The sequence below is a fragment of the Neopsephotus bourkii genome, unplaced genomic scaffold (genome assembly GCF_033783945.1).
Source record: "Neopsephotus bourkii isolate Nb327-2 ecotype Australia unplaced genomic scaffold, CSIRO-AGI_Nbou_v1 NB_659, whole genome shotgun sequence".
Classification (NCBI taxonomy): domain Eukaryota; kingdom Metazoa; phylum Chordata; class Aves; order Psittaciformes; family Psittacidae; genus Neopsephotus; species Neopsephotus bourkii.
The window spans coordinates 7926567-7954058 of record NW_026901158.1 but is presented as its reverse complement, the minus strand read 5'-3'; the positions used below and the strand labels follow the sequence as shown (position 1 = coordinate 7954058).

The 27492-nt window shown below is 49.7% G+C and overlaps 2 protein-coding genes across 5 annotated transcripts in view; one reads left to right on the top strand and one right to left on the bottom strand.

Moving 5' to 3' along the window:
* Nucleotides 1-27492, top strand: part of TRIM32 (tripartite motif containing 32) — a 477288-nt gene that overhangs the window by 91546 nt on the left and 358250 nt on the right. The gene's annotated exons all lie outside the window — the stretch shown is intronic.
* The window catches only part of ASTN2 (astrotactin 2), a 327690-nt gene that overhangs the window by 195588 nt on the left and 104610 nt on the right, over nt 1-27492 (bottom strand). For all 3 annotated transcript variants that reach the window (XM_061352931.1, XM_061352932.1, XM_061352933.1), the window contains 2 exons: nt 23503-23610; nt 10176-10322 (listed from right to left, as the gene is read on the bottom strand). In XM_061352931.1, coding sequence (XP_061208915.1) covers nt 10176-10322; nt 23503-23610 — 255 coding nt within the window. The remainder of the gene's footprint in view (nt 1-10175; nt 10323-23502; nt 23611-27492) is intronic.

Sequence of the window (27492 nt, the reverse complement as noted above, 5' to 3'; positions counted from 1 at the left end):
TGAAAGTAAAACTTAAGAAGAAAACTCGTATTTTCAAGATTAATTATTTTCATTTTAATCTGCCTGATTGAGGAATCATCCTCAATATTGAAAGTCTAAAAATCTAAAACAAAAACAGCAGTGAAAATTTTTGAATCCAAAATCCCTCAATCCAAGTTCTGAAGGGGCTACAAGGATGCTGGAGAGGGACTCTTTATCAGGGACTGCAATGACAGGACAAGGGGTGATGGATTCAAACTGAAACAGGGGAGATTAAGGTTGGAGATAAGGAAGAAGTTCTTTACTGTGAGGGTACTGAGGCGCTGGCACAGGGTTCCCAGAGAAGCTGTGGCTGCCCCATCCCTGGCAGTGTTCAAGGCCAGGTGGGAGAGAGCCTTGGACAACATGGTCTAGTGTGAGGTATCCCTGCCCATGGCAGGGGATTGGAACTGCATGAGCTTCAACTCCTTTCCAACCCAAATCATTCTATGATTCTGGGACTCTAAGTTCAATGTAAAATGGAGCTTTTCTACTCCAGTGTAAGGATAAACCCAAACCTGGGGAAATTGAAGGTTTTAGTTAATTATAAACACTTTCTTTCCTTCGTAGGAGAAGAAAGGAGAAAACTTCCAGCAAGGAACCTTCTCACATCTGAGGCCGAGTGCTGCAGCTCAGCTGGATAAGATTAAGAGATGTACACAGACACTCTCATCACCTTTGTTCCCATTGAAAATACAAACATCCCAACCCTGATCCCTTTATCGCTTGCCTGGGGGAAAAAAAAAAAAAAAAAAGAAAAATAACAGGAAAAGGTGTTTTACAAATATTTTGAAAGCTCAAATTTGGAAGATTTCAAAGTTTTTCACACAATTTTTTCTCTTCATTTTCAGAGACTCTAAACACAGAAAACAGTTTTCAAAAGTCACCATGAAAAACATCTTGAAAAGCTCAGAAAGGGCAGGCTGAGTATCAAATCCTTTTAGAAACTACCAAGAACAAACATTTTCCAAGCTAGAGCCGTTCCAAACATCTTTGCTTGTCGGGAATACTAGCCAGGTTTGTTTTCACCAATATACACTCTGTCAATGAAATCAAGAGAAGGGAAGGGGGTGATGGGGATCTCAAGGCACTCACACAGCCAGGGTAGGCCTGGCTCCATACCACCCTCTGAAAACCCACCTCGGGGACCTCAGACCCCACCGAACAATCCCCACAACCAGCAGATCCACTCTCTGAGGACACCCAGAGAGACTGTCCACCCTGCTGTCCTCTGCTGCCAGCCCCATCACCTCAATGATGTCTACCAAGACACAAGTTTTGAGCTTCCCAACCAAAAGCCCAGTGAAATCCCCCCCTTAAACACATGGTGACAGTGTAAAGCAACCATCAACCAAACAAGGAATACAACACCAAAACAGCAACTCTCCATCCATAACCACCACCTCCCAAAACCTTCATTGTAGGACACATCCCTCAAGCAGTGTTGGCTTTACACCATAGAGCAGCATCACCACACCACAAAGAACATCAATTCATAGCTCCACAACTGCCTCCCGGCCCCATAAGGTCTACCAGCATCACGGGGGATTGATTTGTTTGGGTTTATGTATGCCTGTGTTTCCCCCTTTGCCCCCTTCCTACAACACTGATCAAAGCCAAATCAGTTAAGGCAGCATCAAAAGTTCATGTCTCTCATGCTGGGGTCTCCTTCAAAGTTCAGTGGAACTGCTTAAGCCTTGAAGAGGCTTGAAGTTTTTGACATTTCAAAAATCATTTTCCAGAACACAACAGGATAAAACAGCTCAGAAGAGATAGCGAACAAGGGGAAAGAACAAAGCACCCAAAAGGAAGCCAAGAGGGTTTGGTTTTTCCTTTCTCTCTTTCTTTTCAAGAAAAATCAAGATCAAAATACAAGGGTTTTTTTAAGACTTTCTATTTCTTCCTCCCTCTGCTCTTTTTGTCTTTGGTCCATTCACTGTTTCTTGGCCAACAAAATTCCTTTTCATCTAATATTAGTATTTTGTGCTGGAAAGCTATGGGAGGTCATACTATACGTTGCTATTAATGTATCCATCCCTCTACCATCACACAATTATAATCCTGTCACAGATATTTTCTTTAAACACTAGAGGAAGGATTAGCCCCTTGCTCTGCTCTACAGGTACAAAGAACAACCCTATTTGATTTCTTTGGAGACCTTTCTTATTTTCCTTGTTAAACTTGAAAGAATATTTCCCAAAGAGACAACTCCTCCCCTATCAGCTCTTTGCATTGATAAGCTCTCTCCTGGCCTGGTCTTAAATGTCTTTCAGACAATGCAGAAGAACCAGATAGATGTTGGATGCCCAGGACACATACACTGACCCAAGGAAGCAAACCAGGCCTGGTGCAGGACTGCATCCACAGATTAATCAGGTAGGCAATCACAGAATCCCAGCCTGGTTTGAGCAGAAATGGACCTTAAAGCTCATCCATTTCCAACTCCTGCCACAGGCAGGGACCCCTTCCACTAGAGCAGCTTGCTCCAAGCCCCTGTGTCCAACCTGGCCTTGAACACTGCCAGGGATGGGGCAGCCACAGCTTACCTGGGCACCCTGTGCCAGTGCCTCAGCACCCTCACAGGGAAGAGCTTCTGCCTAAGAGCTCATCTCAATCTCCCCTCTGGTAGGTTAAAGCCGTTCCTCTTGTCCTGCCCCTACACTTGTAAAAAGCCTCTCTTCAGATTTCCTGTAGCCCCTTTAGGTACTGGAAGGCTGATCCTTCAAAGTCAAACTCTTAATTCCATATTGTAATTTGAATCCAGGGACAGTTTCACACTGGGTTAAAATCCAAGCTGTCCAATTCATCTTCCTTTTTGAACGGTTTCTCTCTCGAACATGATGAAGTGCCTAACCAGAAAGTTATGATAGTCAGTTTTAAAACCCACAAAAGCCTATAGGCATATTTTCCATTTACTCTCCCATCAGCCAAAGCGCATACAGTTTACATCCTTGACTCAAGGATGGACTTTCAGCACACAAACTACTTCCAGAACCATGGGCTGCCTATACCAATGCTCCCCAACCGCTGATTTTTGGCTCAAGCCCAGAGACCCCCATCCATTAGAAGCACTGTCAATCCTGCCAGAGCTTTTTCACTCTGGCAAAGCAGAAGCAAATTAGTGATACAAATCTGCATGTAATTACAGCTCCAAGTAGAAGCATCTTTCCTGTGGGAGGAGCAGGGTTACGTTTTAAGTGTTAAATTGCACTTTCTTGATCATTCTGACAGACTGTTTCTTCGGGGTTTCTTGGCACTCAGTCCTGATTTCACCAGAGCTGAGCTTCTAACAGGCAATGCCCATGTTTAACCTCATATAGCGGGTTAAGACTTCACCAACTTCTCCCAAACCCCAGTGGCATCTTCATACCGTGGCCTTGTGGCCAAGCTTACTCTGCAGTGACATCTTCCATGGTGTTACTAGGCAATACCATTGTGCAGGTGTTGGTAACAGCACATCTCTATCATCAGTAGGCATCTGGGCTAGCAATGGCTGAGACAGAAATTAGACTCCTAAAGAAAAGCTTCTCCTTAATGCTCCATATCTCCCAACTCCCACGCTCCAGCCTGGGGCTCTTCCTCAGTGATGCTCTCTAGATATTGGACAAGGGCTTGAGGAAATCTAGCCTAAATCAAATCACATCACGAAGTATATGACGGATGAGCTATGATAAGGTTTAAAAAGCACAAAGTGTGCATGAACGGAGATTTTTCAGCCAGCACCAAGACTAGGCACCCTCCCAGGATAGCAGAAAACACAACCAAGAGGCATCACGTGCAAAGTTATTATGCCATGGGACTGAGGCAAGCTATCACCACTCACTGAGAGATTGCACATCAGCAATGGTACTTGTTGGAAGAATGATAAAGTAGCATGCTCCTAGCTATGCAGCCTCCAAAACCCCTCACTGCACTGCTGCATCACTGTTGATGCAGGTATCCCATGAATTCTGGTTCAAAAGCAAGTGTGGCCTAAGCCAGGATCCCAGGACTGACCGGCCACCATGCTGCAAGCAAGGAGGGTCTCATCCTGTGGATGTTGAGCCAATGTTTGTATCTGTCCATCTATGAAAGGAACCAGGTTAGTTGGTTAAGGACATGCCTTACTGCAGTCTTCACTCCCCATCCCTACCAAATTAGAGGGTAAACGGTGTTGGTAGGTGAGCAGGCACTAGGAGATGCCACTTCCCTGGTGATGGGTGCATCCTGCCTCTCCCAGGATGCAAGAACTCCTGGATTTGAACCAGTCCCTGCTGACACCATCCCAATACCAGTCTGAATCCCCTGGCTTGGCTTTGATGAATCCTGCAAAGGAGAAAGGAAGAGGCAAAGCGAAGCTGCCCCAGCAGCCCAGCATGCTTGCGGCACAGGGGAGAATGGATGCAGGTTCACAAGCCTGTCAAAAGTGCGATAAAAACATGATGTACTTCAGCCTCCAGAATCTTATTAGTTCCTCATGCAAAGAGCGTTCACGCTGTAAAACCATCTTGGAATCCCTTTGATCCGTGCTGATACAGTTCATAAATTGATGTTAATATTTAGAGTTCATGTCTGGTAACGCTGCAGCCATTTGCTCACATTTCCTCACCCAGCCAAACGGGCGCAGGAACAGGAGGCAGCTGTAATGCAGACACGGAGGTGACCTGGTGGTTAAGAGCTGATGGAATTAAAGGCAATTTGTAAAGCTGCCCCCAGACACGGCCTCCAGAAACATGCAGGGTCCAGGGCAGGCAGACCTGGCACCAAGGCTGCAATAGGAAGGCATTGCTTCTGCCAGAGCCCTGACCCAGTCTCCATAGAGCAGTAGAATGACTCCATGGGGAAGAAACAGCACAAGAAAAATCCAGCCAATTCCCTCTACTGATTCGAAAGCAGGTTGGGACCAACTGGAGAATGCAGGGGAATGCAACTGCAGCATCCCTCTGACAGCTTGGATACCTTTGAGATCAGATCCCTTTCTCCATCCTTCTGGGGTATTCCACATGTAAAAACAGCATCTCAAGCTTCATCTTGCTGTAAAACAGGATGGGGAAGCAGCAGGCTCCCACCTCTCACTGCTCATTTCTCTATGGCACGTGCTGAGCACACACAGGCAAGCACCTGAGGACACAAGTTAATGCCTGGTCACCTCCGAGGGCTGCAGAAGATTGAGCAGGAAATGTCAAAAGCAAACAATTTAAAGCAATACATTTAATTAAAACCAAAATGAGAAGTTGTTGCAAGCCCAATTGCAGACTGCAGAGCTCCGGCAATCTTCGGGGGAAATTAACACAGGCTGCTAATAGCAGCATCCAATTCCACCAGCGCCTTGGAGGGATCAGTGGTGGGGGAAGGTAGGAAATCATCTTCAGATGAAACAATTACCCATCAGCTGCGTGACAACCGCAGAACGTCACCGGGAAGACGCAGACGCATGAGGCTTAGAAGCAAAAAGCAAAACACAAAGAAGCTTCTTCCAACTCTGCATCAAACCCAAAGCATGGTCACAAGTGGCAGTTCCACCTCCTGGCTTTGAATGGGCTGGGGCTGGGGTTTCCTTCTTCCCCTATGGCTTGTAGGACAGTGTGCATCCTATGGGAATTCATCCATGCCTGCAGGAGGGCTGCGCTGTGCTCCTGACCTGCATAAACCACCCAGCCCGCAGCTCAGACAGGGATAACCACATCTCCTCCAGCACGTGTCTCACAACAGGAGGGAAGGAGGCTACGAATGCCCCGAGATACCTTTGAAGTGACAGAAACCTGCTTTATGCCCTTTATTTCCACTTATAAAACAAAGCCCTACAAGCCCCTAGCTAAATGTAGCCTTGCCTCCTTCAGTATGCACCAGAGGATCTCACGTCCCTCTCCCACTAAAGTATCCAGATCCAAACATCCACCCACACCATATATAACCTCTTTGCAGGCTGTAAAAATGGGAAGCTTTAATTGACACTATATTTCAAACTGTTGTGAAGCAAGGACATACTCCAGGCTCAGGCCTCTGGGGCATCTTTCCACAGCCCTGCCTTCCCTGCAAGCCGCTCCCATTGCTGTATCTCTACTTTTTGAGTGATTACTTACAAGAGGAGAAAAACCCCCAACTATTGAATGCACAGAGCCCAGTGCCTCCCATATTCACATAAAGAGTTTTATTGCTCACATGGAGGGGCTCTCTTTCTTTTCTTCCTCCTTTTTGGCACTAAAGGGTCCTCTAAATAATGCTTTGCATTTCCATATCCTCATAAAAGCCACTACCATCCTTTCTATAAATCCAAGCCACCTCCAAAATCAGAGTGATGCCTTCTGCTCAGCACGGGCAGAGGCTGTCCCTAAACATGATGTCCAGGAGCAGCAGAAGGAAGAGGATGCTCCAACCATCAGATGCCAAGAGAAGGGTTAGAGGCACCAATCCATTTCTCAGTGGCAGGACGTCCCCATCCTTCCCCACCATCAAAGAGCAGGGATGCTTCTGCCAGGCTTCCCTGGATTTGGCCACCCTCTGAAGGCAGATCAGCTGTACAAGCCAGGCAGTAATTGCTAAGAGGGGGAGAGGAGCTGAGGGGGGACCCCATCAAATGAACAAAAGGAAGAAAATGAACTGAGGGAGAGAAATAAGGGCAATAGATGCAGGCTGATCATCAACACTGCTGCTTGGAATATATCCCCCCAGCTTTTGCTGCCAGTTGGCTTCTGGTCCCAGTCCTTCCCCTCCCCTTTCCCATGCTGCAACTCCAGGGAGCTCAGGAGCTTCCCCTTCTAACCCCATTGCTTGCTGCAGAAGGGAAAGCTGGAGGCATCTGATGGGGCTTCCCCCTGCACCCCTCCTTTTCCCAAGTTGGTGTTGGCTCCTGGCTTGCTGGAGCTTGCTGGCATCTATTTAAAGTTCCCTTCAAAGATGAGTTCTCATCTGCTAGGAGAGCAATTTCTTTCAGCCTCTGCCTTTGTTTGGCTTTTCCTGCAGAGGTGTTGGTACCTGCTCTGCTTGAGGATTTTTCCTTGGCTATTGAAACACCGTATTTCAAAAAGGAATTGAGAGGGCACCCACCCTTCTCTCACATGGGAACACCTCCTGCGAATGCACCAGCCCTGCCTTCTCGGAGCCTGCCTGATCATCATGCAAAATACAGAGGAGAGCAGCTCCAGCAAGCAGATATTTAAGTGCAAGGTAACATTTACGAATATGGTGCACACCAGCAGGTGCCACGTGGGAGGCTGGGTTAGGGCTGATTCTTCCCTGTGAGGGTGCTGAGGCGCTGGCACAGGGTGCCCAGAGAAGCTGTGGCTGCCCCATCCCTGGCAGTGCTCAAGGCCAGGTTGGACACAGGGGCTTGGAGCAAGCTGCTCCAGTGGAAGGGGTCCCTGCCCGTGGCAGGGGTTGGAGCTGGAGGAGCTTTAAGGTCCCTTCCAACACAAACCAGGCTGGGAATCTATGATCAAAGCTCCCAGCCTCAGCCAGGCCGAAGACATCAGCCCACACCAACCCCCCTTTGCATTCAAGCAAAAGGAGTTTTAAACCCACCCAGGGCATCCCCAGAGAGAAGCAAGCCCCCTTTTTTCCACCAGCAAAAGACTCCGGGTGCCAAACCCCTGCAATCACAACCAGCCCCGTTTTCACTGGGTATCATTAAGATTTCCCAGCCCAGCTTGGTTCTGTGATGCCTTTAAATGTTTTATAGTGTTTTGCTGCCAGTTGGGTGCTGCCTTGGGATTTGTTGCTATTCAAAAAGAAGGGACAACTTTAAGAGCTTCTCTCTTCCCAGGCAAGGAACTCTGCCATCGCATAAAGTGATGAGATCTTAGTGAAAGTGATAGCCGCTGCAGAGTGTACTTGGCTGCTTCTGGGTGAGGAATTTGACTGTTTCTCATAAAAAATATTAACAAAGTTCTCGCAGTTTGCAATTATGTTTTACAGTTCCATCACAAAGCTCATTTTAATTCTTCTCCAAGCTGGTTCTACCAGTCCTCTCGCCTCTTTCTCTTCAGCAAAGTCATTAAGTTGGGACTGGAGATCATCCCATTTCCCCCAGTTTCGAGGCTATTAATCTGTTTTAGTGGTATTACATTGTCATTTCCGTTCGAGTGTTCTCCCTATTTGCATAATTTGCATTGCCACCCCTTTCCCAGTGACAAGCACAGGCTCAGCTTTCTGTGTTCATTCTACACAGTCACATTGTATTCTGGTTTATCTTCTTTTTCAAGGAGGTGCTGCCTTCCCTGGGCCAGGAGCAGGATGTTGAGGTCCTATCCCCATCACTCCCTTCCCAGATAATCTTCAACAAGTACCAAAACCAGTTCTGAAGTCCCAGGCCAAGGGATGAACTGGCCAGTGCCCACCTCAAAGGGACACGAGTTAACACCAGAGCAACCTCCTTTCCCCAGTGCAAAAAGGAGTTTCTGTTCTCCAGCTACTCAGAATAACAATCTGAAGGCTTCAGAACACTTATACACAGCATGGACAACCCTTAAAGTTTTCTAGAAGCAGGTCAAGGTGTAGAAAGTCCCTTGTTTCGTTATGGCTTTTTCACATCACTCCACTGACGTTCAGTTCCTCCAACCTGAGGCTACAAAGCAGACACTCGCCTCCTTCCCTTAAGGAAGGACCAAGCTTTGATAGCCCATGTACCCGGAGATTGGGTTGCAATTTCCAGAGTCAGCAGCTTAGAAGCATCCTCAGGGATCAGAGCAGAGGCAGCTTCATGCACCAGGACGGAGGCATCAACCAACTGCACACAACACCCATCCCATAAGACACTTATGATGCCCATCACACCTAGTGAGGCAGACACTTCTCTGCATCACTTGGTACAGAGAAGTAGGGTCAAACAAAGCAGTGGTGGAGCTGGGGAGAGCACATGCTCTGTCACTGTTACAGTGCACATAACAGCCTACAAGTGCCATCACAGACAAGAAGAAACCACTCTTAGCAGGGCTGAACCCTACTTCAAAACACTTGGTGAGTCCCTCACCACCACCGGGTGATGGTTTAAGCCCCTCTTCATCATCCCCTTCTTCTGCCGTGCCTCTGCATCCCCTTCACCATCCACCTCTCCCCAAAGTATTAATCTCCCCCAGACCTGTCCCCCATCCCAGCCCCAAAGTGGGGGCTATACAGGAGCTGGCCATGCCAGGACACCCCAGCAGCTACGGTGATGCACCAGCTCCATGTGGCACATCTCTGGCAGAGAAAAAGTGTCCCCTCTGCGTGCCCCAAGCAGGGAGATGAGTGCAGGAGCTGAGGAATTGAAACCGACTGAATAATGGCTCCTGTCTGCTGGAAGAAAATGAAATTTGCCCTCGTGTTACCGAAAACTTGCTCTCGACGCTCGCTGCACATTATAAAGAAAAGGTCAGTGAAACACAACAAATGCGAGGAGCCCGGGTGGAGAAAGCAATAAATAGTGACAGCAGCCCTCATCTAATTGTTCAAAGCATCTGTGCCTTGGCTCAAACCCTAGCGATTTCACTCCACACTGCTGCAAGGGGCTGGGATGAGCAGCTTGGCTGCTGCAGGACAGGAGGATATCTGTTCGGGGCTTGTCAGCGAGTTTGTGGGAAAAGAGGAACATCCATCAGACACAATTAATAGTAGTTGTAGTAGTAGTGATGATAATAAGAAGATGCTACAGAGATTTGGGCCTCAGGATCATATAATAAGATAATAATAGTAATAATATTAACAATAAGGATTTAGATTTTGGCCTCAGGCTTGCATAATTAATATAATAATAATAATAAATAGATTTACTTGTAGCAGTGTTAGGACAAGTGATGATGGGTTTAAACTGAAACAGGAGAAGTTCAGGTTAGATCTAGGGAAGCAGTTCTTTACTGTGAGGATGCTGAGGCGCTGGCACAGGGTGCCCAGAGAAGCTGTGGCTGCCCCATCTCTGGCAGTGTTCAAGGCCAGGTTGGACGCAGGGGCTTGGAGCAAGCTGCTCCAGTGGAAGGGGTCCCTGCCCATGGCAGGGCTTGGAACTGGATGAGCTTTAAGTCCTTTTCAACTGAAACCATCCCATGATTCAGATTTTGGTCGCGGGCTCACGGATGTGCTTTGCTCCTCTGGGAAGGGGGATCCCTGCAGCTGGACATAACCAGGCCAATTCCCAAAGAAAGGGACCCCCATGTCCCAAATACAGCCTATGGGGCAGCAGGGTCTGAGTCCCCTGGGGGTCTTACCATCTGCGATGAAGTGCTCGGGTACGTGAAGCGTCACCTTGACGGTGAGCGGGCAGGAGAGCTGGGAGCCACACACAACGGCCAGGATGCAGGAGCTCACCGCGATCAGAGTCAGCGCTGTCTTGTTGATGGGGCTCTTCATTGAACCTGGAAGGCAGACAGAGGAGTGGGTAAAGGTAAAGCTGTAGCTGGGATGCAGGAGAGACCCAGCCGAAGGGAAGGGGTTGAAAATGAAGACATCAGCTCAGTAGCACTGGAATAGCTCAGGAGAGACCTCAGGGTCTCCAAACCCATCACATCATGCTTGGCTGGGGTTTAACATCCATGAGTTACATCTGTCTTAGGGACTATGTTTTCCTAGAGGAGGGAGAAAACCTGCTCAGAGCCCTGTATGGACCATCTGCCTGCGAAGCCCTCCTAACCCTAACCACCATCAGCTACAGTTGGGTTGGACAGGGCAACCCCCAAACTGCAGAAACAGAGGTGAAAGTGGGCAACAGAGTCATTGAGAGAGAGAAGAATCCCAAGAGATTGGAATGCTCTTGTCTGAATGAGACACCCTCCCCACTGATGAAGGTAACCAGGAGAAACTGTCCACAGGCCACCACTATGCCATCAACAGGTTTCCACTGCCCAAGAAGGGAGCAAGCCTGGAGTCTGCATCCTTGGGTACCACTTATTCCTCCCTCCTCAGACTCTCCAGACACGGGGATATCCCACTGCTGCTCTGACTGCACCACATGCCCCATGGCCACTTAGTCCAACATCTTGCACGAGCACTCCACTCTGCTCAAAGCTAACAATAGACACCTCACAAAGAGCCAGTTCCCTTCTCCAGTGCTTGGGATGCCCATCAAAAACCACTTGAGGACTATGGAGATGCCAAGGACAAGGCACAGCCCCACATTTAATCCCAACCACTGCACAGTCTGTTACAGTGCAGCTGAGATGACCACGCTCCCAGCAGTCCTCAGGATTCCCATGAGGACACTTACGGATTTCTTGGAAGCCAGTCCAGCCTCTCCTCCCTTGCTCCCTGGTGGTCTCCATCTCTTCAGCAAAGAGAGATCTAAAAAGCATCAATCTGAACATTAACGGGAAATACGCCCAGCAAGCTAGCACTTGCACACCCTGTAATGTGACCAAAGCTGCTATAGAGATGCTGGTGCCATGGCAGAGACCTCATGCTTGGCGCAATCTGTGTTTTCCAGTCAGAGCGTTGACCCACCAAAGCATTCCCTGCTGCAGGATGGAGCCTGCACTGACCTGCTCCAACCAGCACCCATAGGACAGGAGAAGTGGCTGTTCTGCCAGAAAATACACCCCTCACTGCAATACAGGAGTATGCAAATTCATTATTTATGAAGCATCTTTTACTGTCCTTATGCATGCATCATCTAAACAGCTTTCCCACCCCTATTTCACAGCTTTATCGCCAACCTCCTGTGCCCTTCACCTTGAGATCCCTCTTTTTCTTTCCTTCCCAATCTTTATTTAAATCACCAGCATAAGTTAGCACCTCATTGGGAAGCAAACTCATTGAGCAGACTGTGCCTGCCACAAACCCTGCTCTTGCTTGAAGCTACTACACAAATGTTAAAAGAGGGGGAAAAAAGAAGAGAAAAAGCAAGGAAAAACGCCTCACCAGGGTAAATGGACACAGCCAAGTGTATAATAGAGCAGAGAACACTGGAGTTCACCATTATAGATCACCTTTCAATCCAGGGTATTAAAGCACTTTGCAAACTAAATCACAAATCCCTTATGAGTTAGATGAGTATTATCCCCTCTTCACAAAGAGCCTGAATAACAGGTATAATGGCAGCTTCCACCATCTCACCAGTGGAGCTGGAGGAATCAACATCTGGGAGCTCCCATCCCCACCAGTCCACATGATTGCTTCTTTCCCCATGAGCAAGAGGAGAGGGGCACAGGAGCTTGAAACAGTCAAAAGCTCATTACAGCTCAATGAGTTTGTGCTTGGCTGCCCAAGGAAAGGGACAATGTGCTATAAAGTCACCCATAAGTCAACCTTCCCCTCTCCCCTGCCTCCTGCACCCCACTTTTTTCCAGCACAGTGCTAATTACTGACCTCCAGAACTGCCCAGCGTTGGCTTTGAGCAACTAAACCAAAGCAATGGGTCTTCTGCTGGAGCAGAAATTGGATTTCCAGCTCAGCTCTTCCCTGCTCAGGGCCAGTTTGCTGCCAGGTTGGAAGAAAGGCTGCTGGAAAAGCAGATCCTTCCCTCGTTTGTTAAAGAGAAGGACACGGCTCCCACTTTCCATCCTATTGCCTGCTCTTCGGAGCACCGATGCTCCAGCAGAAGCACTGCTGTGCTGTGTTTAAAAACCCACCTGGAGATAAACAGCTTCATGCTAGGTCTCTGAAACCAGAAGCAAATACATTCTTAGCAAGCCACTGCTAACCAAACCAACCTCACCAGGCTTCATGCTCCTGTCAGAGGTGAGACAAAATGATCCATCCCTTCCTTGGCCCAGAGAGGGGATCCAAACACAGCTCGGTAACTCAGGCAGCACCACATGAGCCACTACACTGCAAATGGGAGCCCTGCCTGGTTGAAGTCTGCTCTTTCCCTCCTCTCCTTGTCACCTCTATGCTTCCAGGGAGGTGTTTAAAATGCAGAGTTGCAAACCAAGGTCCACCAAACAAGCTGGCATCAACCTCCTTCACTAAAAAGAGGAAGCCTGGGGGAGAATACAAGACCTTTACGGACAGCTGATGTGACTCAGAAGCCCCCAGAGCCTCACTATCCAGTCTTTGTTTGGGTCTTGTGGGGTCCAAAAAGCCCAAGAGGAAGAAAGTGACCAGGCACGGATGAGACCAAACTCACTCCCTGTATTCCTCTGCTCTAATAAATCCTTCCTCTATTGCTTTTAACAAAGCATGTTTCTGTTGCATTTTGGATGGTTGCAACCAAGTAAGAGGGTGCCCAAGCGCTCAGTTTTGCAGGGAAAGCAACAGTCAGAGGAGCCTGTGCCCAAGGAGCAGGCAAGGCAGCAGGCAGGACACATGAGGATGATGAAGGAGAAGAAGAAATCCCTGCTTTCCAACAGGCAGAAGTCGCCTCTCCCCCCAGCCAGTGAGAGCAAAGGAGGAAGAAGCAGAAAGCAAAGCAAACTGCTCTGTTTCAGGGTAGAACCATACCCGAGATGCTCCCTGCTAGCCATCCAATTAACAGCAGCTTAATTAGACTGGGAGACAAGAGGAGAGCCAGCACTGTGGTCAGACGGGGTGCTGCCACCACCACCGTTCCCACCCAAGGATTTCTGCTCTTCCCTTTCAACACTGGAGCCAATGAGCCCAGCTCCGTCCTCCCAGGGAAGACATGGGTCCCTCAGCAGCCAGCTCGGTGCTTGCAAAGCACCACATCCCTGTGAAGATTCTGCACTTACTGCACAATGCAGATAAATCCAAAGGCACTGGTGTAAGCACTGCAAACAGCCCCTCCAAACACACCTTGGAAATATCATCTCGTGCAGTTAATTACTCTTTGCTTTGTACACCTTCCCTTGCTCACTTAAAGGACAAGAAGGAGGGGGAGAATACACCCATCAAAACTCCGAGCTTGCTTCTTTTTAATCCTAAATTTAGGAAGGGGAAAAAAAAAGCTCTGTTCAGAACACGGATGGATTTACAAGCAACACAAACATCCCGTGCTCTGGGTAATGTGATGTTTCTAAATCAGGCTCATAAATACATGCTTGGGAGATTAGTCCACAAGAAAAAAAATGCACTTTAATTACCCCATCTTTATCAGCGCACAGCCCACGGTGTTAGCCATATGTGGGTGTTAAACGCCAAGTGCTTTGCAATCTTCCCCACCCCTCCGGAGATAACGGCAATAATAGGGAATGTTTCCCGGCTACTCGGATATTAAAATGTATTTCCATCACCCGAGGAAGAAGGAGCAGGGGAACCGTGAGTGCATGAACTGCTTAGCAACACGTGGAGCAGCTGCCCAGCTGCTGTGCCATGCTGCATGCAGAATCGCCTGGTGCAGGGTGAGCAGCACCCACAGCATCCCCATGGAGCAGTGAGTCCACCACAGCCCATCTCGCACCCCTGCATCCCTCCCGGTGTTGCTGGTATGTCACTGTACCAGGAGTGCTCCTAATGATTCCTCTTTATGTTCCAGCTGAGCCTCATTAGGATGGTACAACAGCATCTCCAGGACACCCTCACAGAAACATCTCGAGGTGTTTTACAAGTGGACATCGTGTGGAATCAAATCAGGCGCCAATTAAAGGGAGCAGTGGTGTTGAAACGTGGCTGTGGCTATGGAGCATCACTGTGCTGGGATGTACCAATCTCCCTACCCCACACCCCTTTCACATCAAGATGTTCTCTTTTCCTCCAGCACACATGGGATAGGATAGGATGGGACATCTTCCTTTCAGCCAGATGTAGCTCTCCCGCACCATGGACCCCACCAAATCTTCAGGGACCATTGTGCCCCAGAGACATTTCCCTCAGAAACAGGGTGTGAACGCAATGAACCCTCCAGGCAGCATCTGTGCAGTGGGGTGAGAGCCCAAGCAGGCCTTCCATTGCACAGCCTCTCTACAATGCCTGGCTTCAGCCTCTCCTTGAGCAGGCACCTTCTCCATCACTGCCTTAGGCAAACCCCAAGTGAAGGTGCTCACGTTTAAAGGCAGGATCTAGGTCAGGGCTTGGGCATGGGGCTGTCTCCAGCCTCATCCCCCAAGTCAGCAGGATGAGGATCAAATCAAAGTGATGGCTTTGGTCTTCCCAGGCCAAGAAAGATTCACCTCCAAGACAGCAGAGAGGGTGCACAGCAGAAGGGACAGGGAGGAAAAGCAAGGAGGAAAGACGGCTGTGCTGTGCAGCAGAAGGGTGAGATCAGACGCTTCTGGATTTATAAAGGATTTGATCTTGCTAAGCACACGCTGAATCAGATTAATACTATTAACATTTATGAACTATGAATTAGTCAAGGCATCCTCCAGTACAGCATAAGGGGGTGGTGCAAAAAAGGCAGCCCTGCATACGGGCTGGGGAGAGGAGGATGCTGAGGGTGGCATGGCCACAGTGGGAGGTCAGGATCGGGCTGCTGGACCCTATGGCAAGGTCAAGGCTTTGGCAGCTGATCTGTGGTGTACACCACAGCCTGCATTGGAGATAAAAAGCCCCAGCGAGCTCTTGTGCTCCTCCAGCCTTCTCTCTTCACGTGCTCCTGGAGTTTTAATGCCTTATGTATTGAATAAATATATTTACTTCCTAATTATACGGTTGCTGGTGGTGCTCCCGCTTTGCTTTAAAACAATGGGCCTGCAGTTCCGAGACATGCTGCCAGTAAATTTCAATCACGAGGAGGAATATGGAAGCGGAGGGAAAGGAAAAGCCCGGAAGACTGGGCAAGGAAGTGGGAAGGAAGGGTGGAAACAGAGATGAAGGTGGCACAGGCAGAAATGCTGTGGCCCACCAGCCCCATCACCACCAGGGTGAGCATCTCCAGCCCCATCACCACAGGTGGCAGTTCTCAGAGCTGCCCCAGCACAGCAAAGAGGGGAGAATCTGTGCAAACCCAAGTTGCTCTCCTGGCACCGTTACAGGCTTTTGCCATTTCTTTGGGCATGGACTATTAAAATCAATGAAGTCAGTTCTGCTTTTGTGTTCTCGGTGCTGAATTGCTTGAGATAAAATCGCATTAAAGAAACAGTTCCATATTTAAAGGCAGAGATTGTCTGCACTGGAATTTTCTTTCATTCAAATCAATGGAAACACTTCTCCTGGAATTAAAGCCCGATCTCTTTTTTGTTTTAAACTCCAAATGAGTCCCAATTTTACAATATACAAACACAAAGGCAAATCTGAGTGGAAGGCTTCATTTTAAGGAGGAGGGAAAGCAATTTTCCGTATAGTGTAATGAAAACATTATTCCTACAGGAAAAAAGAGGAAAGAAAGTAATCATTATCTATGAAATAGCTCATGTTGAGTCACAGCCCAGGAAGGATTGTGCTCGGCAAGCAAAGGGCTGGTCAGACAGCTGAATTGATTTTGGAGACCTGGAGAGAGTAGGGATGGAGGCCAGGATGCCACAGAGGACTCAGGACCTGGCAAGAGGTGCCGACCACACTGCCCAAACGGGCCCTGCGCCTTTCCATCACCACCCTGCAGGCAGAGCTGGGCTGCTGCCTGGGACCATGGAATCCCAGCCTGGTTTATGTTGGAAGGGATCTTAAAGCCCATCCAGTTACAACCCCTGCCACAGGCAGGGACACCTTCCACTAGAGCAGCTTGCTCCAAGCCCCTGTGTCCAACCTGGCCAGGGATGGGGCATTTACCCAAGAGGATGAGAATAAGAATCTCTGCTCTGCACAGCTCCCCAGGCTTGGGCCACATCCCCTCTGTGCCTCAGTTTCCCTTACAGCCAAGCACCGCACAAGGACGAGCTTCAGTGTGCCACAACACCCACCCTCCTCTTCCTCCTCCTCACACTCCTCCTCTTCCTCCTCCAACCGGGGACACATCCACAGCGTCACAGGCGCACCGAGCATCAGCACCGAAACGCATCTTCCTTTCCCACGCGGAGCCGACCCTCCTCCTGCCCGCATCCAGCAGGCTCGTGTTCCGCTTCCTGGGAAACAAGAGGCTCGTTGCCATGCGGAGGGCGGCAGCAGAGCGATTAGTGAAATTTGTTACCCACATGCTCCCAACAAAATTAAATTAAAAGCCCTGCTTTGCTGTCGAGATAAGGGCCGAGCCCCTGAGATAATTCTTTTCGCTCTCAAACACTCAATTACTCGCAGAGGCTGGATCAGATACAATCAGGGAAATAAATAAATAAACAGGGAGAGCCACACTGCCTCCAGGAGCAGATGTAAGAGCCGTTATCTCCAGCACAGTCCCGGGAAGTTAAAGAGCCTGCGGCTCCTGCGCCATCACAACTGCTTTAACCGTGGACCCCTCCGCGCCTCCGCTTACGCTTTGCAACCGGCTTCCTGCAGTATCCCTTCTTCCTCAGCATGTCTGTGTCCCCATATCTACAACCCCCAAGGACTTACAGGGCCAAAGATGCTGTTGGAGTAACCCCAGCCCAGCCTCCCTGCACAGATGGAATCAGACAGGGATGGAGAAGGGCTCCAAGTGGGTTTTAAGTGCTGATGCAGTGCCTGCTTGCTCTGCGAGCAAAATAAGCCCTCATGCAAAAGCACAATGTTTGTTTGCTCGCTGGAAAAACAGCATCCACAATGGAGAGATGAGAAAGGCTGGATATTAAGAGCATCCCTCATCAGTACCACCAACCCAGGGCATCACAGCGATTTGGGCATGGGTGCAGCCTGGGTAGGACATAACCTGCTGCTCTGAGAGGGAAAAATGAGACTTGTGCCATGAAGGTACCAGCTGTCCATCTATTCCCACACTGAGCAGCTTTGTCCCCTTTTCCCAGGGAAGCCTGTCCTGCTTCAGAGCACTGCTGGTGCCAGCAGGGATGAACAAGGCTCGCTGAGCACACACAGGCAGCACAAGGCAAGGACAGACCCATTACTCCGCCTTGCTACTGTAAGCAACCCAACACGTTTGCTTTATCACCTTTCATCCCCCATTTGATTCCCAGCATCACCTCCTGCAGTTTGAAGGCTGCCAGCCTGGCGAGCTGAACCCGATGCACATGGAATCACAGGGGTGATTCCCTGAGGAGCACAGCACAGACACACTACCCACAGCATTCACCCAGCCCCAGTGAGCACTGGCAGAGCACCGAGAGCGGTACCCACATTTCATCCCGCATTTCATTTAGTTCCCCATGAAATACTAAGTGTTTGCTGCCTCTGGAGACAAGAGAGGATCAAAGTGAAGCTTCCTCATATGTAGCAGACTCCGAATACCTAATATTCCCTTCTAAAAGGCCTTGTTTTAAACACCAAACACAGAGGCAGATCAAAGCTCAGCTTCTCGTTTCTCTAACAGCCCTCAGAAGACTTCACCAGCCAGCAACATGCGTGCACACACGTTCTGCTGACACCGATCCAAGGGACGCAATTGGATGCTGCCGATCTGTCTAAGCCATCACCATGTGCTATGGAAACACCGGGGTGCCTTGTTCATGGATTCCTCAACATCCCAAAAGCAGCATCCCTCCCTTCCGTGGGCTGCTGGGGAGCTCTCCTGGGGTGGAATGGGAAGATACCACTTGAACAAAAGCAGTGTGTGAAAACAGGGTGGGATATTTCCCCTCATCTAAGAGGCTTCAACAGAGATGATGCTGAGAGGGGTGAAGGGATCCCAGACCTGAGTGTGGAGGAGCACGCTTGGGATGGTTGACTCAGGCTGAAGCAGATCCAGAGCCTGTTGAAGAGCAGCAGTCAGCTAAGGGTGCTCAAGGAGATCCCAGTTGGGTCCCTGCACTGGGGTACCCTCCAGCACATCTCAACCATCACAGCACCAACAGCATCTCTTTGTGCTTGCACTCAGTGCTCTATTTTGCATCCAGATTTTCAGGTACTCTTTATACCCGATGGGAAATATGAGATCAGCCCCAGCTCCAGGGACCCCAGCAGGTCCCAGGGGCTCAGAAAACGCCTTGCTACAGAAGGAGCCAGAGGCAATCTGGGTCTCCAAGACAAACAGGGTCAGGATGCTCAACGCCTTGCAGGGTCTTCATACAACACCATCACTTTCCCTGCCTTAGTTTCCCCTAACCCTGGAAGCTGCCCAGCCCTGCAGACCCAAGGCAGTGCTGATTTACTCTTCATTTAGCCCTTAAAGATCCTCTAGAAGGGGCTTTAAAATAGCACGAACATTTCTGCCTTACAGATCAGCAGCTCCAGGGATTGAGAGAGCAGACGGAGGTGGGGGAAGCCTGTTCACACTTCCCCTCTCCCACCAGCGAGCCAAGGGGCTCATTAGAAAACCCGAGTCCTTGACAAGGTGGCAGCAGCCCCCATCACTGCAGGGAGCCCAGTACCACCTTGGAGTTATGATCCACCCCCATCTTCCTCTGTATTTGAAGAGCCATCGAGCAGGCACTGCATGTAACCCAGGAAGCTCAAGGCTGCAAAGTCAGACGTGGAGCTGAATATATTTTGCTGGGCAAGAGGCAAATACCACCCTGGAACAAGGGGGATGGAGCAGTAGCAATGCACTGTGTAAGCAAGGCTTGTGCATGGGGCTCTGCCTCCCTGGTTTGGGGCTTCTTTCTGCTACTACTAGTAGTTTCCTCTTAAACTCAGAATGATGACTGTACACACTGCATGCTGCTCAGGGGAAAAAAGGAGCCAAGTATCAAAGGTTGGTATGGCCCATGATGAGCAGCTGGGGATGTGCATTAGCATCTGTACAATGCTGGCACATTCTCATAGAGACTTCAGTGCTAGCGGAAGGTGCAATGACTGACAGCCCTGGAGACGATACCAACAGCCACATGTGAGGAGGCTCCCATGCTTCCCGACTCTCCCAGGGGATCAGGAAAGTGGAAAGCCAGTCCCACAGCAAGCAGAGCCCCAGAGCACACACACCTGTTGCAAACAGAAAAATCCCAGTTCTGGAAAATCATAGAATCATGGAATAGTTAGGGATGGAAAGGACCTTAAGATCATTGTCCAGTTCCAATCCCCCTGCCATGGGAAGGAACTCCTCACACTAAGCCATATCACCCAAGGCTCTGTACAACCTGGCCTTGAACACTGCCAGGGATGGAGCATTCACAACTTCCCTGGGCAACCCATTCCAGTGCCTCACCATCCTCACAGTAAAGAACTTCTTCCTTATATCCAATCTAAACTTCCCCTAAAGTTTTAACCCATTACCCCTTGTCCTATCACTACAGTCCCTAATGAAGAGTCCCTCCCCAGCATCCCTATAGCCCCCCTTCAGATACTGGAAGGCTGCTATGAGGTCTAAAATCTCATGGGGTCAGTATGAGGATCTGCAGAAAAGAGCAAACCACCCGTCCATAGCTGAGGTCCCTCCAGCCTTCAAGCCCAGAGCTCTGCATGGCCTGGCAGCCTCTCTCAGGACTTGTTCCACTTGGAAAAGTAGGACATCAGGTCCAAATTCCAGCTCCTTTGGGGCTGCATGCCAGCCTTGCCATCAGCACTGCCATCCAAGTGGAGGACATGTTGATCCATCACAACACAGAGGATGGAGAGCTGGTGTGGGCATGGGCTGTGGTGAAGCAAAGGGATGGAAATGGGTATGAGAACCTCTTGAAAAGATCCAGCTCCCCAGGGACACTGGTGAGCAGCATTGCCTCTCCCTGCTCAAATCCCAGCGATGGGGCTAGGCCCCACAGCAGAGAAAGACCAAGGCTGTACGGGAATGTCTTGTCCATGTTATTCCTTCTGCTCTCCCCACCTCCAGCTTCTCTGGAGACTTTCCAAAGACAGGGAAACATCAGTGTGAGGGGATCCCACAGACCTAGAAGCTGGGAAGGTGCATGGTGGGGTGTGCTGAGAGCGCAGAAGGTAATGCCTCAGCCATCCCTGTCTCTGTGCCCAGACGGATCAGATTTATCTTTCCATGTATTCCAGCACTGAAAACCAAGTATTAAGGGATTCTGAGCTACCAGAACAAGCTCTCCCTCACTCAAATTTACCTATGAGAATGTCCCTCTAATATACCTTGGCAAAGTACTATGAAACCTGCAGTCAAGAGACAAACAGAGCCCCTGACCCACTAACCAGCTCACCTACGGTGCCACCCTAACTGGAAACTTCCCTGGGATCGATGCCTTGACAGCATCAATAATTAGGCTCAATCCTGAAAAACCTAATTGGAGGAGAGAAACCCCAAGGAATCTCTCTCCTTGGACCTGATAACTATCTCACAGCACCTGCAACGACACGCAACCGTGGCAAAATCGATCCGAAACATCATTGTCAGAATTAACTGTATCTGACGACGCATCCCTCTCCATTTAAGTTACATCTCATCCAATTATGGATCTTTGCTGAACTTGTAATTATGAGTTTGGTACTGCGACTTCCCACTAAGCTATTGCTTTCCTTCCACGAGGGAGAGGAGAGTCAATGAAAGGATAATAGAAAACTCCTTTCAAGGACGTAGTGATGGCAAAATTTAGCTAGACAGGAGGGGAAATACAATGGGGACTCGATGCAAGACAATTCCCTCTGTTAGCCCCCACTGAACATGAACAAACCGGGTTCGCACAGTACCAGTCAAACACGAAGGCAGATCTAACAGCCAGCTCTATGCAGCCATGCAAGGCAGCTCTTCCCCCCCACAACTCCCTTCAAACCCAGCCATCAAAGCTGCCCAGGTGAACAACAGCTTATTCAAGGGGAAAAAAAAGGAATGCTTCCCATTTATCTACTCCTTTCTATTTGCCCTACTAGAAAGCTTAAACAAACAACCCAAAGCCACCGTGTATGTCAATAAGAATATCTTTGTACCCGGCATCCAGCATGAGTGTGTGTTTCCAGAGACTGTCAGAGCACTTGACCTCACAGGGAATAGAGTCAAGGCAGTGTGAAAGCAAAGATTTATCTGCTTTCCATTAAAACACAGTTTTCCACACCATGCTCATGCTCCATCTCTCCCTTCCCTAGTGGCAGCTGAAAACACACTCAAACTTCAGGGGCTTTTCCAAAGCATTCAAGGAATTTAAATTAAAATAAACCATTGATAAAACTGCTTCAGGACTTGGGGAATTTCTCCCCTGCACCAGTGACCTTCCAGGACCATTTCCTTTGTCCCTCTTTGCAACACAACCAATTTCCTCCTCCTCTCGCACATCATTTCCCCCTAACTGCAGCTATGTTTGTTCTGCAACAGGTAACTTTAACTCAGGAATTCTCTCTGTGCTTTTCATCAAAGGCTCATCTGAAACTTGATGAGAATGTCTCCTGGTTCTAAAACACATGCCAAAGAGAGCTAACACAACTGAATACCCTGCCTTCCAGCAGGAATAAACGCAACACGCCCCTGCGCGCATGTGCTTATTCTCATGTGCAACCATCAAGCTGATCGGAGGTGTTGAGGTAATTTCACATTCAAATGAACACATTGAGAGCATTTATCAGAATGCCTCATCATTGAAACAAATGGGGCCAGGTTGCTGCAGCGGGCGCAGGCATCTCTCTGACGTGCTGAGCTCTGCCTGCCTTAACACAGAAAACAAATGGAGGGAGCAAACCCACTGCACGGTTCTCAAACTGCTTCCCAGCATCACTGTTTCCTCACAGGGGTTTGTCAAGTGCAGCTGCAAATCTTGCTCCATCCTCCACCAAAGAGCTTGGACTGAGGGTCCTGAACAAAAGGGCTCCAGTGCAATGTGACCAGAGGAAACAGGTTGGACGGGCTTTGGAGCAACCTGCTCTCATGGAAGGTGTTTCTGCCAATGGCAGGGGTTGGAACTGGATGAGCTTTAAGGTCCCTTTCAACCCAAACCAGTCTGGGGTTCTGTGATTCTATGAAATGTGGACACTGATGTCAATGTGAGGATGGTATTTGTTTCTCACAATAAAGCCTGGAGGGACTCCAGTCTACAAATCCCTGTCCCAACCCTCGTTTTGGATTTGCTCCTTTTAACTGCCTTTGTGTGTAGAGGAAGGTGGGCAACACAGGGCAGAAAACAGGAGTTTGGAGCAAGGAATTGCTAAGTGCTTATCCCTGATAGCTGCACCAGCACCAGGACAGTGACTGACACAGTCACCACCCACCAGTGCAGCTTCAGGAACGTGCCAGGGCATGTGTAATGTAACTGATAGTAGAAACAATCAAAGAAACCCAGAACCTCAGCAACATCACCAGGAAATGCTGTTTATGGCTCATGTATGGTGCTGCATCACACGAAGAACACATGATGTCCTTACCTCTACAGACTGGTATTGTGGTACTTACCTAGATTCACAGAAGCACTGAATAATAGAATCATGAAATCAACCACGTTGGAAAAGCCCTTTAAGCTCATCCAGTTCAACCATTCCCATCCCTGCCAAGGCCACCACTAACCCATGGCACTGAGGCCTCGTCTCCACGCTGTGTGAACACTTGCAGGGACGGTGCCTGCAGCCCTGCCCTGGGCAGCCTGTTCCAATGCCTGAGCACCCTCTGGGGCAGGAATTGTTCCTCAGCTCCATCTAAACCTGCCCTGGTGCAGCTTGAGGCCGGTTCCTCTTGTCCCATCCCTTGTTCCTTGGGAGCAGAGCCCAGCCCCTCCTGGCTCCATCCTCCTGTCAGGCACTTGTAGGGAGCCATCAGGTCACCCCCGAACCTTCTCCAGGCTAGTTCACACAGTATCAGACAGCATCACCACTGCACAACCACTTTTGTCCTCTTACACACCAACATATCTCACCAGTGCCTATGTTATTCTGTACCTTTGCTTCGCCTCCGGCTCCGGTACTGCTCGGTGTAGAAGGTTAGCTGGGTTTCATCATCCGCCTCTGAGCCAGAGTTTCCTTTGGCACGTCCAAACCCAATCCCACCTGCAAGCAAGAGAGAGCAAAGAATCAGCTCTGTCAGCTGGGATGCACAGCAGCAGGAAAGAGCTGGGAGCGTGTCGACAGAACTGATGGATTTGTCCAGTATCCAGCTCTCACAGCCCAGGAGCTCTGCTTGGGATCACCAGAAGTGACCAGGGGCTTTTGCCACTTGTGATTTCACTGCTTCCTTATCAAGGACCAAGACCCCATGGTGCCATTTGTGATGTGAAAATAAGATGATGATGTCTACCCCAGCCATGCATTGACAAAGAAAACCTCTGAATGCAGAAGCTGCTCTCTCCAAGGATACCCACATGGTGAAGAACTGTGAATTTTAGGTGTTTGCTTCAAAGCAAACCCAGCAGAGACAAGTGGTACAGGGGGAATACAGCATTCAGATCCTCTCTGCATGGCGAGGGTCCCTTCCCACCCCTAGCACTCACATTAGCCCATCAGCTCTATCAGCTTGCCCTGATGGCCAGCAGATGCATCCCTGCCATAACAAGAAGCAGGGTTGTGCCATGGTTCAGTTGGCATCTCCCTCCTGGAGCTGGAAACAACGTGGGCTGCTGGAGAACCCTGGCTCGCTTCAGCTACAGGACCCACCAAGGAGTGCTAAAGACACTTAAAAGGCGATACAGACTCTAACTGGCAGAAGTCCTTCAATCCTTGCAGAGTTTAAAGGAAAGAGGCCTCTGGGGGTTGACAGTGGTCCTTTAAACTGCCATTAAAATATTTTACTGGTTTTAAAAAATCCTTTATTCTAGGCAGAAGCGCAATTTCCCCACTTCTTGGCAGGAGAACAGAAAACGAGCAGCGCCTTCTGCCCTCTCAAATCCTTAATCACCGCAATGAGAGGTGGCTGGCAGGAGCCAGAGGGACACCGGGAGCTCGGCACGTGGCTCCTGCCCCATCCATGCCCTGACCTGGCTGTGCAGGGACCTCAAAGTGGGTCATAACCAGGAGGGTGGGAAGAGGCTCCAGCAGCTCCTTCCCGTCTGAAAGCAGCAGGAGGAATCGGTGCTTGCACACAGCAGCTTGAACACGGATCTGGGGGGTTCACAGACTCACACCTCAAATAATAACCCACCATCAGCCCCTCTTCAGACCCCCTTCGTGGCAAGCATCCAATGCCATGGTACGCCCGCACCCAGGGACTGGGGTTTTGAAGGACACAGCAGAATGGTAAAACCAATCAGGCTTATTCACATCAGCGAGGAAAATCTTAATTAACCTGGGCTTCTAATGCAGGCCCTTGGGCAACCAGCCAGGGCTGCAGCTCTGCTGCACCTCCCCTTCTCCCCCGCCCCGAGCCTGGGCTCTTCTGCTTCTGGCAGTGCCCAGGGCTGGGAGACAGACACCAACTATGGAAGGGTTTTCCTCCTGGAGCTTGGCCCAGGAGAAGGATGTGGGCATTGCCTATGCATGCAGGACACAGTACATCCCTCTGCCACCTACCCAGAAGCCAGACCTGGTCCCTTTAGTGCAGGTGGATGGCTGGGGGTGGACAGAAGCAGTGACCTCAGGTTCTTGTTCTGCTCTCGCAGCCCACCGAGGTGACCAACCAGTCAGTGCAGGCAGCAGGCCCCTCCGGCCCCTCCACGTTTGTGTGCCGGCTGCGTCTCAGTGATGGATGGAGCTGACATGTTAAATTACTCAGGCTGGATGTCTTCAGAGAGCTTGTGACAGCAATATTGCATTTTCTGATTACCCAGCACTGCGCAGGATGTATAAATACAGGAGAGTCGGGAGACCCGGTACAGGTCCCCAGCCCACAGCGGAAACATCTCTCCTGACCCAACACGCAGTGGCAGAGGTCAGCCTGGAAACATGAGCCCAGGGCAGAGAAGAGGCTGCAAGGGGATGTGCTTTTACCCCTTTGTGCTATCAAGGATGCTAGAACGCGTCTTGGTGGTAGTTCTGGGGGGCCCAGAGCTCAGTTGAGGCAGCCTATAGGATGCAGGAGCACTGATCCTGACAAGAACCTGACTTTGTGCTTGTCTCCAAAATGTAGCTGAAACATCTATGAGATGCTCAGGCTTGGGGCAATACCTCCTGCAGCAGCTCCAATGGTTGGCCTTGGTGGCAGGCTGCTCCCTGGGACGTGGGGCCAAGGATGCTCACAATAGAGCTGAGGATGCTCACAATGGGGATGAGGAAGCTCGCAGCAGAGAGCACCCACATGCAGCTGCCAATGGGGATGAACAGGAAGAGCATCCCATTAAAGCCAAGCAGCCCTGCCCTGTCAGCAATCCTTTTTTCTTTAAAAAGAGTGAGAAAACCACCAAGTAATAGAAAACAGATCCTAATCACCTTGACTGATTGCAAAGAGATGCTTGAAAGAGACAGGCCACAGAAACAGCAGCTTTGCAGGGATGGGTATCCATAACACACCAGCAACTCTCTGCAGTGGCTCCCCCAAGGAGTTACATCCCCTTTACACCCAGTTTACTCCTGCTATTTAGATTTGAGGAAAACCAAATCTCCTCCTCCTTGCTCACATCCCCACCTCCTGCCCCACCACCTTAGGGACCGGCTGTGGGTGAGGAGGGGGAGCTCAAGGAAGATGCTCTCATTTCTAATCCTGTTTGCAGATTTACAAGCTCGTTAATCCGCTCAAGTAGCTCGCAGCTCAGTGCCGGGGCAGGATGCTCCTTCTGAGCACGCATTAATTTGGTGAGGAGCAAGGCGGGGTGCCAAGGCAAACACCTCTCGTCATGGTGTAATTAAAGATGGTAGAGTTAATGCCAAATGGGGGCTAAGGGCATAAAACTCAGGCACTGGAGGCTCTGCCGTCCCCAAAGACTTGTTGTTAGCTAAAGCTTCCTTTTCTTTTAAAGGTGCATTTTTGTCATTAGAAAGAAAAAGCAAACCTGACATTTTAAATCCCTTCCCCAAAGCCGGGAGGTTAACAGGGAAACAACCGTGGATGCAAAACAAATCAAACCCGAGGTAAAATAAAGAAAGAAGTAACAGCAGCTATTTGGATAACTCCTGTCTGAAGCCAGGTTGACCTCAGATGCTTAATCCCTCCGAGCTGGCTCTTAAAAGAGAAGTGGAAGCTTGTATTTGTCCTCAGTGGTGACACATCCGTCCATGCACGCTTCTGCCCTGCCACCACAGCCTCATTTGCAATGGAAAAGGACTTTCTGCACCCCTTCCCCCTAGGAAAAGGCCAAATCCTGTGCACACACAGCATTAAAGACTCCCGACCTCCTCCTTGACTGTGTTCAGCTCCACACTCACTTGCCCCATGCTATGCAATCTCTGTTGTGTTCAGCAAGACCCTCTGCTCCCAGGCTTCCCAGTAAAGACCAGACCAGGGGTCCTCTCCCCACCTAGGTGCAGAACTATACAATTAGTTAAAAGGAGAAGATGAAGAAAACAAGCCCTTTAAAATGAAATGCTCTGCTCTGGTTTGTCACAGCAGCAGGGTGTGCATGCACATGTACCAGCTTCAGCTCCTGAGGACTTTCTCCACATTGACCTTCCCTTTTCCTTCTGCCTCTGCCCATAGAACTGCACCAGGGTGGGTGATGCAACAATCAGGTGGTGGTCCCACGGCTTCCACTATGGAAAACTGGGATCACAGTGATCCCCAAGGGCAGGCTTTGCACAGCTGTGAAGGGATTTATGCTCACCAAGGAGCTGGCCATGATGCTTCGACTCTGGTGAGGTGAAAGCTCCTGGCTGAACCCTAAATAAACCTCATCAGCAAAACACGATGTTCCACAGGCACCAGGACAGAGGGATGGGTGAGGCGGGAGGTAGAGTTGTCCTGGCTCAAGCATGGGCCAGGGGTGAGACAAGCCAAGCCATGGTTCTCCTCCCTAGAGGGGCTTTGGGTGACTTATGGCACAGCCACGACCTCTAAACCACAAGAAG